This window comes from Staurois parvus, unplaced genomic scaffold (genome assembly GCF_062004578.1).
Source record: "Staurois parvus isolate SC_StPar_1 unplaced genomic scaffold, SC_StPar_1.0 ptg000561l, whole genome shotgun sequence".
Classification (NCBI taxonomy): domain Eukaryota; kingdom Metazoa; phylum Chordata; class Amphibia; order Anura; family Ranidae; genus Staurois; species Staurois parvus.
The window spans coordinates 3,462,896-3,476,769 of record NW_028318357.1 but is presented as its reverse complement, the minus strand read 5'-3'; the positions used below and the strand labels follow the sequence as shown (position 1 = coordinate 3,476,769).

The window sequence follows — 13,874 nt, the reverse complement described above, 5'->3', positions numbered from 1 at the left end:
TAACAATTCTGTGTCTGTCCCTGAGTAACAATTCTGTGTCTGTCCCTGAGTAACAATTCTGTGTCTCTCAGTAACAATTCTGTGTCCCTCAGTAACAATTATGTGTCCCTGAGTAACAATTCTGTGTCCCTCAGTAACAATTCTGTGTCTGTCCCTGAGTAACAATTCTGTGTCTGTCCCTGAGTAACAATTCTGTGTCTCTCAGTAACAATTCTGTGTCCCTCAGTAACAATTATGTGTCCCTCAGTAACAATTCTGTGTCCCTCAGTAACAATTCTGTGTCTGTCCCTCAGTAACAATTCTGTGTCCCTCAGTAACAATTCTGTGTCCCTCAGTAACAATTCTGTGTCCCTCAGTAACAATTCTGTGTCCCTCAGTAACAATTCTGTGTCCCTCAGTAACAATTCTGTGTCCCTCAGTAACAATTCTGTGTCTGTCCCTGAGTAACAATTCTGTGTCTGTCCCTCAGTAACAATTCTGTGTCCCTCAGTAACAATTCTGTGTCCCTCAGTAACAATTCTGTGTCCCTCAGTAACAATTCTGTGTCCCTCAGTAACAATTCTGTGTCCCTCAGTAACAATTCTGTGTCTGTCCCTCAGTAACAATTCTGTGTCCCTAAGTAACAATTCTGTGTCTGTCCCTGAGTAACAATTTTGTGTCCCTAAGTAACGTTTCTGTGGCCCTAAGTAACGGTTCTGTGGCCCTCAGTAACAAATCTGTGTCCCTCAGTAACAATTCTGTGTCTGTCCCTAAGTAACAATTCTGTGGCACTAAGTAACGTTTCTGTGGCCCTAAGTAAAGTTTCTGTGGCCCTAAGTAACGATTCTGTGGCCCTAAGTAACGATTCTGTGGCCCTAAGTAACGATTCTGTGGCCCTAAGTAACGTTTCTGTGGCCCTAAGTAACGTTTCTGTGGCCCTAAGTAATGTTTCTGTGGCCCTCAGTAACAATTCTGTGTCCCTCAGTAACAATTCTGTGTCCCTCAGTAACAATTCTGTGTCCCTCAGTAACAATTCTGTGTCCCTCAGTAACAATTCTGTGTCTGTCCCTGAGTAACAATTCTGTGTCCCTAAGTAACGTTTCTGTGGCCCTAAGTAACGTTTCTGTGGCCCTAAGTAACGTTTCTGTGGCCCTAAGTAACGTTTCTGTGGCCCTAAGTAACAATTCTGTGTCCCTCAGTAACAATTCTGTGTCTGTCCCTAAGTAACAATTCTGTGGCCCTAAGTAATGTTTCTGTGGCCCTAAGTAACAGTTCTGTGGCCCTCAGTAAGAATTCTGTGTCCCTCAGTAACAATTCTGTGTCTGTCCCTAAGTAACAATTCTGTGGCCCTAAGTAACGTTTCTGTGGCCCTAAGTAACGTTTCTGTGTCTGTCCCTAAGTAACAATTCTGTGTCTGTCCCTGAGTAACAATTTTGTGTCCCTAAGTAACGTTTCTGTGGCCCTAAGTAACAGTTCTGTGGCCCTCAGTAACAATTCTGTGTCCCTCAGTAACAATTCTGTGTCTGTCCCTAAGTAACAATTCTGTGGCCCTAAGTAACGTTTCTGTGGCCCTAAGTAACGATTCTGTGGCCCTAAGTAACGTTTCTGTGTCCCTAAGTAACGTTTCTGTGTCCCTAAGTAACGTTTCTGTGGCCCTAAGTAACGTTTCTGTGGCCCTAAGTAACGTTTCTGTGGCCCTAAGTAACGTTTCTGTGGCCCTAAGTAACGTTTCTATGTCCCTAAGTAACGTTTCTGTGTCCCTAACTCTCTCCCTGAATACAGCCAGGTCTGCCTCTGTTGAATGACTGGAGGCAAATGGAGAATTCTAAAATGGCCGCCATTTATAGCTCGACCATTACACAGTGCTGGCTGGCTGGCTGCTGATTGGCTAATGCGATCACGTCATGAATGAATGCATTATGGGTCAGCGCGCCTTGTCTGCGCGCCTTCCCAGACATCCCCGCTCCGTCGCCGCACATGTCGCCGCCATTTTAGGAAAAATTTCGATTCGCGCATCCGAAGTCTGCTTATTTTCGGATTTGGCGCGAATCGAAATTTTTCTAATATTCGAAGCGAATTCCACTTCGCCTACTTCGATTCGCTCATCTCTATATATCTGGTCCACAAATCATAAAGGAGCGGTATAACCCCATCTAGAGAATATAGAAGATAAAAGACATATAGAGGATATGAAGAATAAAGGTCCCAAGGGAACAGGGCTCAAAGGGTCTCAAACAGGCACGATAAAGAAATTTACATCACATGGAAATATTACGCCAGAAAGGGCCCAAGGCGCAAGTGCAAAGGAGGAAATGGACACTAGCTCAGGAAATAGTCCTAGATTATCACTGGATATGAATAGCTCCTGTAACCAACAAATAGCGGTTGGCTTGGGGAAACAAGACCTTGATGGTGAACTACAAGTACCAAATAAGAAGGAGATGATAGAAATGTTTCAAAATCTGGAGAAAATGATAAAACAGGAAATGACAGCTATTCGAAATGATTTAGGGCATTTGCTATTGAGAATGGAAGAAACAGAGGAGAAAGTTAAAACCCAGGCCCAAACCATAGATAATCTAAGGAAAAAAACAATCCATCTGGAGAAAACTCAGAAAAAACTGCTCTATAGGATGGAAGTTCAAGAAAATAAAGAAAGAAGGAGTAACCTTAGAGTACGAGGAATCCCAGAGTCTGCAAAAGGGGAAACATTATATGAACTAGTTAATAAAATTTTAAACTTCATAAGAGACAGACCTGAAACAGACGGGATTAAACTAGATGGAGTGTTCAAAACAGGAAAGTTCAAACAAGCTAATGAGAAAGAAAGACCGAGAGATATAATTGTCCAGTTCCAAAAATTTGGGGTCAAAGAGATATGGAAGAAGATTAAGGGAAGATCATTAATTAAATATGGAGACTTGACTATCCAAATTTATGCGGATTTAACATCAGAGACTCTATGGAGGAGGAGATCCCTGAGACCCCTGTTGGAGCAAATGAGAAATCAGAATGTGCAGTATAGATGGGGTAATGCAGCATCTCTAATTGGCTGGAAAAATGGGGATACAGCTTATCTGAGATTCCCGGAAGAACTGAGAGACTTTTGTGATAGACTGGACTTGCAAAGATTGGAGATAGCTGGGTGGGAAGAAGAAGAAGGAAAAGGAGTTACGGCTGATACAAGAAAAGAGGACTGGCAGCGGGTGGGGGGGGAGGAGGAGGGAGGCCCTGGGGTTGGTGAGAGAAGGGAGGGAGAATTAAGTAAATAATATGTTTTTCCCTTTTTTTTTCTCTCCCATCCTCCCCTGCCCCACCCCTGTCGTTGTGGAAGCCCTTCAGGAAGCTCCGGTTAAGGGGGGAATAAAGGTTATTGTCGAGCCCAATTGACAGAGAAAGGGGATCTGGGGAGGTCGGAGGAGAGGTAGCCGTCCATGGACGGAGCTTACGCCCAAAAATTTTAAATCAATCGTGGAATTGGATCCACAAATGATTTGTAGGCAGGTTATAAGCCTAAAAATGGGTAGGGGAAAAATAAGAAAGGGGGGGTGGAGGTGGGGGGGTGAGATGGGGATTGGGGGGCGGGGGTGGGCGAGGGAGTTTGGGTGGGAGAGAGCGGGGGGAGGGGAGGTTGGGCTAATATTCTGCAAGATAGTAGGGCCTAAAAGGAGGAGGCGAGTTAGAAGAGAGATAGACAGAATTAAGAAGGATGGAAGAAATACAGGTTATAACATATAATGTGAATGGGTTGAACTGCCCTGGGAAAAGATTTAAGTTGTTTAAAGAGCTACACCATAGGGCAACATCAGTGGTATTTTTACAGGAAACACATTTTGAGATAAAGTCAAATGTGAAATTAAAATCCAAATATTATCCAACATGGTATTATGCTGACTCTCCAATTAAAAGAGCAAAAGGGGTGGCAATAGGGTTGGCAAAGAACATCAGATTTGAGGTGGAGGATAGAAAGACCGATCCGGAGGGGAGATTCCTGTTCTTGAAAGGTAAATTACAGGGAATAGAGTGCACGTTAGCCAATATATATCGCCCTAATAAAAAACCGGAGATCTATTTGAAGGGTCTGCTGAAAAAATTGATGGACTTTAAAAGAGGGCATTTGATAGTAGCAGAAGATTTAAATCTCTGCATGGACCCACAAAAAGATACAACCTCCCCTGTGCAGAGAGAAGGTGGTAGGTCTCTGAGAGCTTTGAAAAAAGCGATCCACGAGTACCAACTGGTGGACACCTGGAGAATAATGCATATGAAAGACAGAGACCATACCTTCTTCTCCAATGCACATGAGATATACTCGAGACTGGACTATATCCTAATAGATCATCAACTTATAGAACTGTTGGTTAAAATAGAGATAGAGATGAGTACATTCTCAGATCATGCCCCTGTCATAATGAAAATGGGATGGGGGAAACGGTGGACGGGAGGCCTAGGATGGAGACTAAATGAGGCCCTTCTTTTGGACGAGGATATAGCTCAGAGGATTGGGGAAGAGATTAAGGTATATTTTAAAGAGAATGAGACAGGGGAAGTATCGACAGCTACAATATGGGAAAGTCACAAGGTATATATAAGAGGAATCCTGATCGCGATGGGAGCAAGGAAGAAAAGAGAAAGAAGAGAGAGGGTCAGTGGGCTCCTAAAAGAAATAATGGATTTGGAGCAGATACAAAAGAAGAAAACAACAAGAGAAACAAAACAGAAGTTAATGGATAAAAAAGATGAGCTAGAGAGATTGATGGAAGAGGAGAGGAAAAGAGTATATAATAAGGTACTAAGTGAAAGATATAGATGGGGAGATAGACCAGGAAAATTCTTAATGAGAGCTCTGAATAAAAAGAAAAATAGAAATTATATAGAAAAGATAAAAAATCCTAAGGGGGAGTTGGTTTATTCAACTAAAGAGATTATTGAAGTATTTACGGAGTACTATAGAAAGTTGTATAATATTAGCCCCCAAAGCTCGTCAAAAGAAAATGGAGAGGATATCAAAGAAAAAAGGAAGATTTAAAAAATGGAGGATTACCAAAGTTAAGTGAAATACAACTGAACTCCTTAGATGCGGAAATTTCCCAGGATGAAATAAAAGCCGCAATAAAAAGTACGGGGGGTGGAAAAAGTCCAGGACCGGATGGGTACACAGTTAATTACTATAAAAAATATAGTGAAATATTGTTACCTAAGCTAAAGAAGTATATGAACGATTTGGGAGGAGGGATGGAGAGTAGAAGAGAATCTCTTCAGGCCCATGTTGTACTCATTCATAAGGAAGGAAAAGACCCCTCTCAGTGCTCTAGTTATAGACCAATTTCATTATTGAACATCGATACTAAGCTGTACGCAAAGGTTCTAGCAAATAGGCTGAAAGATCTAATGCCAGAATGGATCCATGGAGATCAGGTGGGCTTTGTCCCAGGGAGAGAGGGTAGGGACAACGGGTTGAGAACTCTGATGCTAATCCAGAAAAGTAGAAAAGGGAAAGCCCCGGTGGTGCTGTTGTCGATTGATGCCGAAAAGGCGTTCGATAGAGTGGATTGGGGCTTCATGATGGACAACTTAGAAGTGTTGGGGATTGGAGAGAGAATGCGTGAGTGGATAGGTAAATTATACAGGGAGCCCACCGCAATTATTACGGTAAATGGAGAGAGATCAGAATCCATAGGGATGTCCAATGGAACAAGACAGGGCTGTCCTCTGTCCCCCCTGCTATATGTTTTGTCATTGGAACCTCTGTTGTCAATGATAAGGAATAGTGGTGCGGTAAAGGGAATCCAGATCGAAAATATAGAACACAAAGCAGCGGCCTATGCAGATGACCTATTATTCTATGTAGGCAACCCCCGAATAACATTACCAAATATAATGAAATTTTTGAAGGAGTATGGGGAACTATCAAATTTAAAAATTAATCCAACAAAAACAGAGATCCTGAACATCAATATATTAAAGAGTGAAAAGGAAAAGTTACAAAAAGAATTCCCCTTTATATGGAGAGAAAAAGATTTAAAATACCTAGGGATAAAACTCGCTATCTCTTATAAACAACTGTATAGATTAAACTATATTTCCTTAATAAATGAGACTAAGGAAGAATTGAAAATATTAGGAGGAAACCCATCATAGATAGGACGTATAAACCTAGTTAAAATGGTAATTATACCTAAAATACTGTATAGATTCCAAATGGTTCCGATCAAACTCCCAGAGGCTTTTTTTAAGATAATAAAAAAAATGTTAACAAGATATATTTGGAGGAATAAAAAACCAAGAATATCATATGAAATACTGAGTAGGACTAAAGAAAAAGGGGGAATGGGACTACCCGACGTCAAAAGATATTATAAAGCAGTAATTTTAGCAAGAATTTATGATTGGACATTTAACCAGAAGGGGAAGAGTTGGGTAAAAATTGAAAATGCACTGAGTGGGATTAGTTTGAGTAAGATGATATGGATACCAGCACATTTTAGAAAAATTAATGAAAACACAAGTAATTACACTTTAAATGTTTTAAGGGTACGGGATAATTTGCACAAAAATATGAAATGGGAATTCAACTCTATATTAATGCCTCTTGCAAATACTGATTATTTCCCACCAGGAAAGGACGAGATATCAGGGAGATGGTTTGAGAGGGAAGATGTCCAACTGAGAGATGTACTGGTAGAGGGGAAATTGAGATCATTTAAAGAACTTAAAGAGAAGAAGGGAGACATTTTTATTAGAATAGATGAGTGGAAATATCACCAACTAAAATGTTTTATTGGGAAACTACCAAAACCCTTGAGATTAAAAAAGGAGTGGAATATGTTTGAAAGGTTGTTAGAAACACGTAGAGATGGGAAACATGGTATTGCCAAAATTTATAGAATACTCACAGAATTAGACACAGACACAAAGTTAATTTTTATAACGAAGTAGGAAAGAGATATGGAGGTGGTGTTAGATGAGGATCAACAGAAAAAGATATTTAGATTGATACACGAGAACGTTAGTATGAGAGAAGTGGAGGTTAATTATAAATGTTTGACACGATGGCACATTACACCGAGTGTTGAGCACAGGATGAGTGGGGAGAATTCAAAAATGTGTTGGAGAGGATGTGGAGAGATAGGCACGGTGTTTCACATGTGGCGGCAATGTCCGAAAATTCAGGCTTTTTGGAAAACAATAGTTAAATTGATAGAAATAATAACTGGAAATGACATAGGGTTAGACCCAACGATGTGTCTTCTACATAACGTTGAGATAACAGTAAATAAATATAAAGAATCAGGCGTATGGTATTATTTAAATGCTGCAAAAGGGTTGATACCCAAGTTCTGGCAGAAAACAGAGGTGCCGAAGGAGGAAGATTGGATCAACAGAGTAAATCAGATCAGTAGAATGGAAAAATCTTATTATATGCAGGAAGATAGGCTGGGAACATACTATTCGAGATGGGAAAAATGGGAAAAATCAGAAGTGAAAGAGAAATATAGAAAATCTTAAATTAGGAAGTTATTTAAAGTGATTGGGCCTCGTGAGATTGGAGAACTTGCAGAGGGGAGGGGAGGGGAGGGAAAGAAAAGAGTTATTAGAAGGGGTAAAATAGAAATGTTAAGACTACTTGAATGTATTGTGTCTCTTTTTATGAAATTTTTTGTAATAATATGAAAAACCAATAAATATTTAAATTAAAAAAAAAAAAAAATCACTGTTTTTTAAAATTTTTTGCTAAACTAAAAAGACAAAATTCTGAAAACACATTTTTTTTTACTTAGTTTCTGTTATAAAAGTTTGTAAATAAGTAATTTTTCTCCTTCACTAATGTGTGCTGATGAGACATGGCACTGATAGGTGGCACTGACAGGCATCATTGATGGGCACTGACTGGCACTGTTAGGCGGCACTGAAGGGGACTGATAGACTGCATTGATGAGGAGGCATTGATAGGCAGCACTGACTGGCACTGATAGGCGGCACTGGCTACTGGATCCAGCACACTCAAATGAAGTTGGTGACAGCTACTGAGGTGATTGTGTTTGATCTACCATTGGTAATTGTGGATTTTCTCATGAGGGAAATGGAGGAATAACCCTAACATTGGATGAAACCTGAATGATGAGATGTTAACCCAGAGTGGTGTTATGCCCTGTCATTTCTTACATAGGGTAATTATCCATCAGCACATGAGTTGGAGATTGCTGGTTTGGGTTTAAGGTGTACACTAATGTATACAGAGTGTGGTGATACACATTTTTGCAGTGACAATTTTTAGTTTGTTTTCACTTATTGTGCAGCTGACACTTTATGTGAGTGTCTTTCATTTATATATTTATTTTAGGTACACATTAGATTATTTTCATGTATATAGATACTCACCTATAGAGTATACACGCGTATATAGATTTTGCATGTTGCACAGAGAGTGGCACGTGTGTTTTTATTATTTAAAAGGTATGACACTATGTTGAGTTTTTTTTTTCTTTTGAGGTTTATTGTCATCAGGATTTGCGGGTGTTGAGAAAGAAAGTTTGAAGAAGAAAGAATATAATGGTTTACATTTGTGGGGAATAATTTTGACATTTTGGACAATATTTTGATATTTTGGACACTTTTTTGTACGGTGGGATAGGTTGATATATTTATTTTTTGTGAAAAAGAAAAGTTTTATATTTTCGTTGGCACTGGCTACTGGCACTGATAGGTGGCCCTGATGGGTACTGATAGACTGCAATGATGAAAGGCACAAATAGGCAGCACTGATGGGCATTGACAGGAATCACTAATGGGCACTGATATGTGGCATTGACGGACATTGAAAGACAGCACTAATGGGGCTGTCAGTGTAAGGAGAGGACCGCTGATAACCAGCATTTCCTGTTTATATGTGATCAGCTGTGATTGGACACAACTGATCACATGGTACAGCCTACGTCATTGGCTCTTTACTGCGATCGATGGGACACAGCATACCACCAATTGGCGCACATGCTCAGCTAGAGTGAGAGGACGTCATATGGCACCCTCCCTTCTGTCCGTCCATCATTTCCTTATATGTTGGGCGGGAGGCGGTTAAGGACATATTAATTATGGGTATCAGTCAGTGTATTCCAAAGGGCAACAAATATAAAAGAACTAAAGTCAAACCTGGGTGGCTAAATTCAAGAATAAAAGGGCATATTAAAGAGAAAAAAAAAATCATCCTTTAAAAAGTATAAGGCTGTGGGGTCGCCATCAGCATTCCAACAGTACAAGGAATGCAATAAGAAACATAACATCATGACCAGGGCATCGAAAATCGACCACGAGAGACATAGTGGAGGACAACAGAAAGAATTCCCTAAAATTTTAAATATATTAATAGCAAAAAGACAAATCCAGAGCATATTGGCCCCATAAAGGATAGTCAGGGGAAAAACTACAAGTGACAGCCAGAAGACTTTCTTCTTCTCAGTATCTGCTGAGGAAAAGAAGTGTATAATAGACAAGATGGAATGTTCCCGTATGGCTAACGGAAGCCAGTGTTCAAAAAAAGACAAAGACCAGAAAAATGTAATGTGAATAAATCATCAGGAACAGATGGCTTACAGCTGAGAGTCCTCAAGAACTTAGCCAGGTTATTGCTAGGCCATTATTCCTAATCAAAAAGAACAGCATACTGACTGGAATAGTACCAGCTGACTGGCAAAAAGCGAACAGGACATCAATATTCTAAAAGGCCCAAGATACATACCTGGAAACTACAGACCTGTCAGTCCAACATCAATAGTATGTTAACTATTTAAGGGAATAACTAGATCAAATTTGCTGATGAAAATGGTAACAGTAGTGGCAACCAGCATGGATTTATGCAGGATTGTTCTTGCCAAACCAACCTTTTAGCATTCTATGAGGACGCTCTATTCTGCACAGAGGAATGCCTGTGGACATGATGTATCTGAACATATTCCAAAGCACTTGATAAAGTACACCATAAAAACTGAATTTACAAATTGAGGTCTCTTAGCATTGAGGATAATGTATTTACCTTTAAAGAAACCTGGTTAAAGGAATGCATCCAAAAGGTGGTGATAAATAGCATAACTGCTGAATGGTCTAGAGTTGTAATTGGGGTACCAAATGGCTCTGTTCGGGGATCAATTCTGTTTAAACTTGTACATAAATGGTATAGAGGTTGGAATAAATAGTTCAAATCTCAGTATTTGCTGACAATACAAAGATAAGCAGGGTAAATAACCACAAAGAGAATATAGCAACCTTATAGAAAGGCCTAGATAAAATAGAGGTGGTGGACAACTACATGGTAAATGAGGTTTAATATTGATAAATATAAATGAATGCACTTGGGGAATAAAAATATGAATGCAAGTTACACCCAAGGGGGAGAACCTCTAGGAGAATCTAGGATTGAAAAAGATCTGGGGGTCCTACTAGGCCACAGGCTCAGCAATAGCATGCAATGGCATGCTGCAGAGCTAGCAGACTATTAGAATTCATTAAAAAGTGTCTGTTCCAAAGAGATAAAATTATAATCCAACCACTTTACAAGACTGGTTTGGCTGCATCTGGAGTATGCCATCCAGTTCTGGTCTCCAGTCCTCAGAAAGGATGTGCTAAAACTGGAGAGAGTCCAGACTAGGGAAACAAAATAGATAAGGGGACTGGAGGACCTCAGTTGTGAGGAACAACCACATACGTTAGACTTATTCTTCCTGGAGTAGAGACACTTAAAAAGATTTATGATTGCAATATACAAATATCTAAATGGTGATGATAGCATAGGAAAAAACTTTTCAGTTTCATGGTCACTTAAGAAGACACGTGGCCAGTGAATGAAGTTGGACAAGGTGCGTTTTTTTTCACAAACTGCATACTGTTACAGCAGTAAGGATGTGGAACTCCTTTCCACAACTGGTGGTGTCAGCGAGATGGGCATCTTGGCAAACGCATTATACAGGGGTATGGGAAATGGTAAAGACAAATACACACACACTCATACACCCACATAGGTTAAACTTGGTGAGCTGAGGTCTTATTTTAAAGAAGAACTCTGGGATGATGATAACACTGCCTAAAAATTGTCCTGTGTAAGTAGATAAGCAGCCACTCTATTGTGATTTTTGCATAAAAATGCACACTATACAAAAAATTCAGTTTTAAAAAGCTATGATATCTCAGATCTATTACACTGTTCAACAGGTAAAAAGTTTTGGGCATAAAATTAGCTAATCTTACATAATTTTGGGGTGCTGAAAACGAAAATGACCCTAAAAAATGTTGATTGGCTCTAGTTTCCATGATATATTCACCCATCTAATGACGTAAGCCATTCAAAATTATGATGCAACTTCAGCTGCATATTGCGCAATTGATACTGGTGACCAATAGAAAATTGCATATATACTGAGATGATGCAATATTAGCCTTTAATTGCATCACTTCACTGCATAAAAGCTGCAGTATCTGTAGCCGATTGTAGTTCGACAGCGTCTTTACATTTCGTTTTATGCTTATATAGGCTACTCAGTAATGCCTCGAACTTGTGTGAATAAAGCAGATAATTTCTGCTATATCTGCGGTGAAATAACTTTTATCTCACAAAAAAGGAGGATAACAGGAATGATTAAGAAAGCCTACAACTTGTATTTTGGCTGCAAGATAGGAGACCAGGACAAGAGCTGGGCACCACATATATGCTGCAATTCTTGTGGGACGGCACTGGAGCAATGGTTGAATGGAAAAAAGGCATCTATGCCTTTCGCTGTGCCAATGATTTGGAGAGAGCCAACAGATCATGTTAGTAATTGTTACTTTTGTATGGTGCCTCCAACAAAAGGGCTAAATAAGAAGAAAAAGTTATTTGTGCACTATCCAAATATTCCATCGGCAATACGTCCAGTTGCTCATGGAGAGGGGCTACCAATTCCTAAAGCACCAGAATCCTTCGTGGTTGAGTCAAGTGAGGAAGAACCTGAAGCGTGTAGTCACGTGCAGTTGTAAGAGATAGCCCTTTCCTCGAATACAAGAGAAAAGCCAAGAGAAGCAAAACCGACACAAACTGAAGACAAAACTAGTGAGAATCCTAAGTATTAAAATGATTCAACTTAGCTTATGGCTATAATTTTTCTTGGTAATCCTATGCAATATATTATGCCATTTAGGCTTTGTTATGTAGTCAATATCACTTGCTTTATATTTGTGGAAAGACATCTATCTATATAATTATTGTGCATTATGTAGTCATTACGCCTATAGTAGAAAACTTTCCGTTTACAGAAAAACTAGAGCCAATTGACAAATTTCATTGTTATATTTGAACTCAGAATGTGAAATTCATTAAGAAATGGATCCTTTTGTTTCCAAAACTGGCAAAAAATAAAAATTTGTTGAACAGTGTTAGCGGACATGATTGCTGCCCGAGTCACTTCTCCTCAGTCCTCCACACCACAGACCTGCCGGTACTCAGGATCAGTGAGATTAGACACTATGCAGTCAGGATGATAGTGACAGAGGAGCTCCCTCGCTGGCTCACATCCCAGCCATGCCCTTGCAACGAGCAGTGTAATCACATCTCAGACTCCCAGTCTGATTCGCCAGTTGCAGCATAGATTGACGCTGATCCATTCCAAACACGGCCACAGTCCCGCCAACAGTGCCAAATATTCATATCACCACTTGCATTACTAACAACTACAGTCTGAGTGGGTGGCTCTGTGGACAGGACTGTGGCCGTGTTTGGAATGGATCAGCGTCAATCTATGCTGCAACAGGCGAATCAGACTGGGAGTCTGAGATGCTCTGATCCACCCACTGCAACAAGAGGTGATGTAATCATGTCACTGCTCGCTTTACTAGAACTACAGGGGGGAATGTACAAGAATGGTGGCCAGGGGGAAAGACGACAAAGGTCTTATGAACAGGATGTATGGGGAGCAAAGAGCTCGTCATAGAGCAAACAAGGCTGGATTTCTGACTAGCAAGGGGACTCTGCACTATAACACCATGAAATTGTTTAAAGGTATGGAAGCACGTGTGTGTGTGTGTGTGTGTGTGTGTACACATATATACACACACACACATATATATATATATATATATATATATATATATATACACACACACACATATATATATATATATATATATATATATATATATATATATATATATATACACACACACACACACACACACACACACACACACATTCTGTCCGGAGTTATGCTTTAACCTTACCAACTATGTAACTACTACAAATTTCACTTGGAAGACTTTGGGGACATACTCTCACTATGTGCCATATTTTGCAGCATTCTAGAACGGGCTTCATCCAAAACATCCTCCAGAAAGATCACATCTCCTCTTCTTGTCTGCATTCCCTGTACACGTCCAAAATTAACATGTTGCAAACTAAGAAAATGAGGAGAAAAGAAATGTTACCAGGTGCAGAAAAGAAATAATAGTTCATAAGCCATTATTACATTTTGACAAGGTAACCATTTGATGACATTGATTATCTTCAAATGTTCCTCTAATGCATCTATGTACATAAATCACCATGGGCTGAACAAGAAAATATCTAATCGATTCCCCCATCCATTCTAAACAGCGTGGATGGAGGAGCCTCTACTGCTGGTTATGGTGTCCATAAATACCACAACATGCCAAAAGGATGCAGTCACTGTTCAGCTTATTATATCCCCCCAGCTCAGTTGATTTTTAAATTGACTTCTGTCAAGCCAGGTGGTTCTGACAGAGCTACTCATGGTTTGAATTCTGCCCTGTTCGTCAGGACGTCTATGGCCGACTTGGCACTCCCTAGGAGTTTTTCTTGGATGCCCAGCAATCAAATTATTGGGTAAAGCATGATACCTAATGTCTAAAAAAACAAG

The 13,874-nt window shown here is 39.8% G+C and overlaps 1 protein-coding gene across 1 annotated transcript in view; it reads right to left on the bottom strand.

The window, feature by feature from the left end:
- RARS2 (arginyl-tRNA synthetase 2, mitochondrial) overlaps positions 1–13,874 on the bottom strand; it is an 80,305-nt gene that overhangs the window by 32,114 nt on the left and 34,317 nt on the right. The window contains exon 14 of the mRNA XM_089691314.1: positions 13,268–13,392. Coding sequence (XP_089547440.1) covers positions 13,268–13,392 — 125 coding nt within the window. The remainder of the gene's footprint in view (positions 1–13,267; positions 13,393–13,874) is intronic.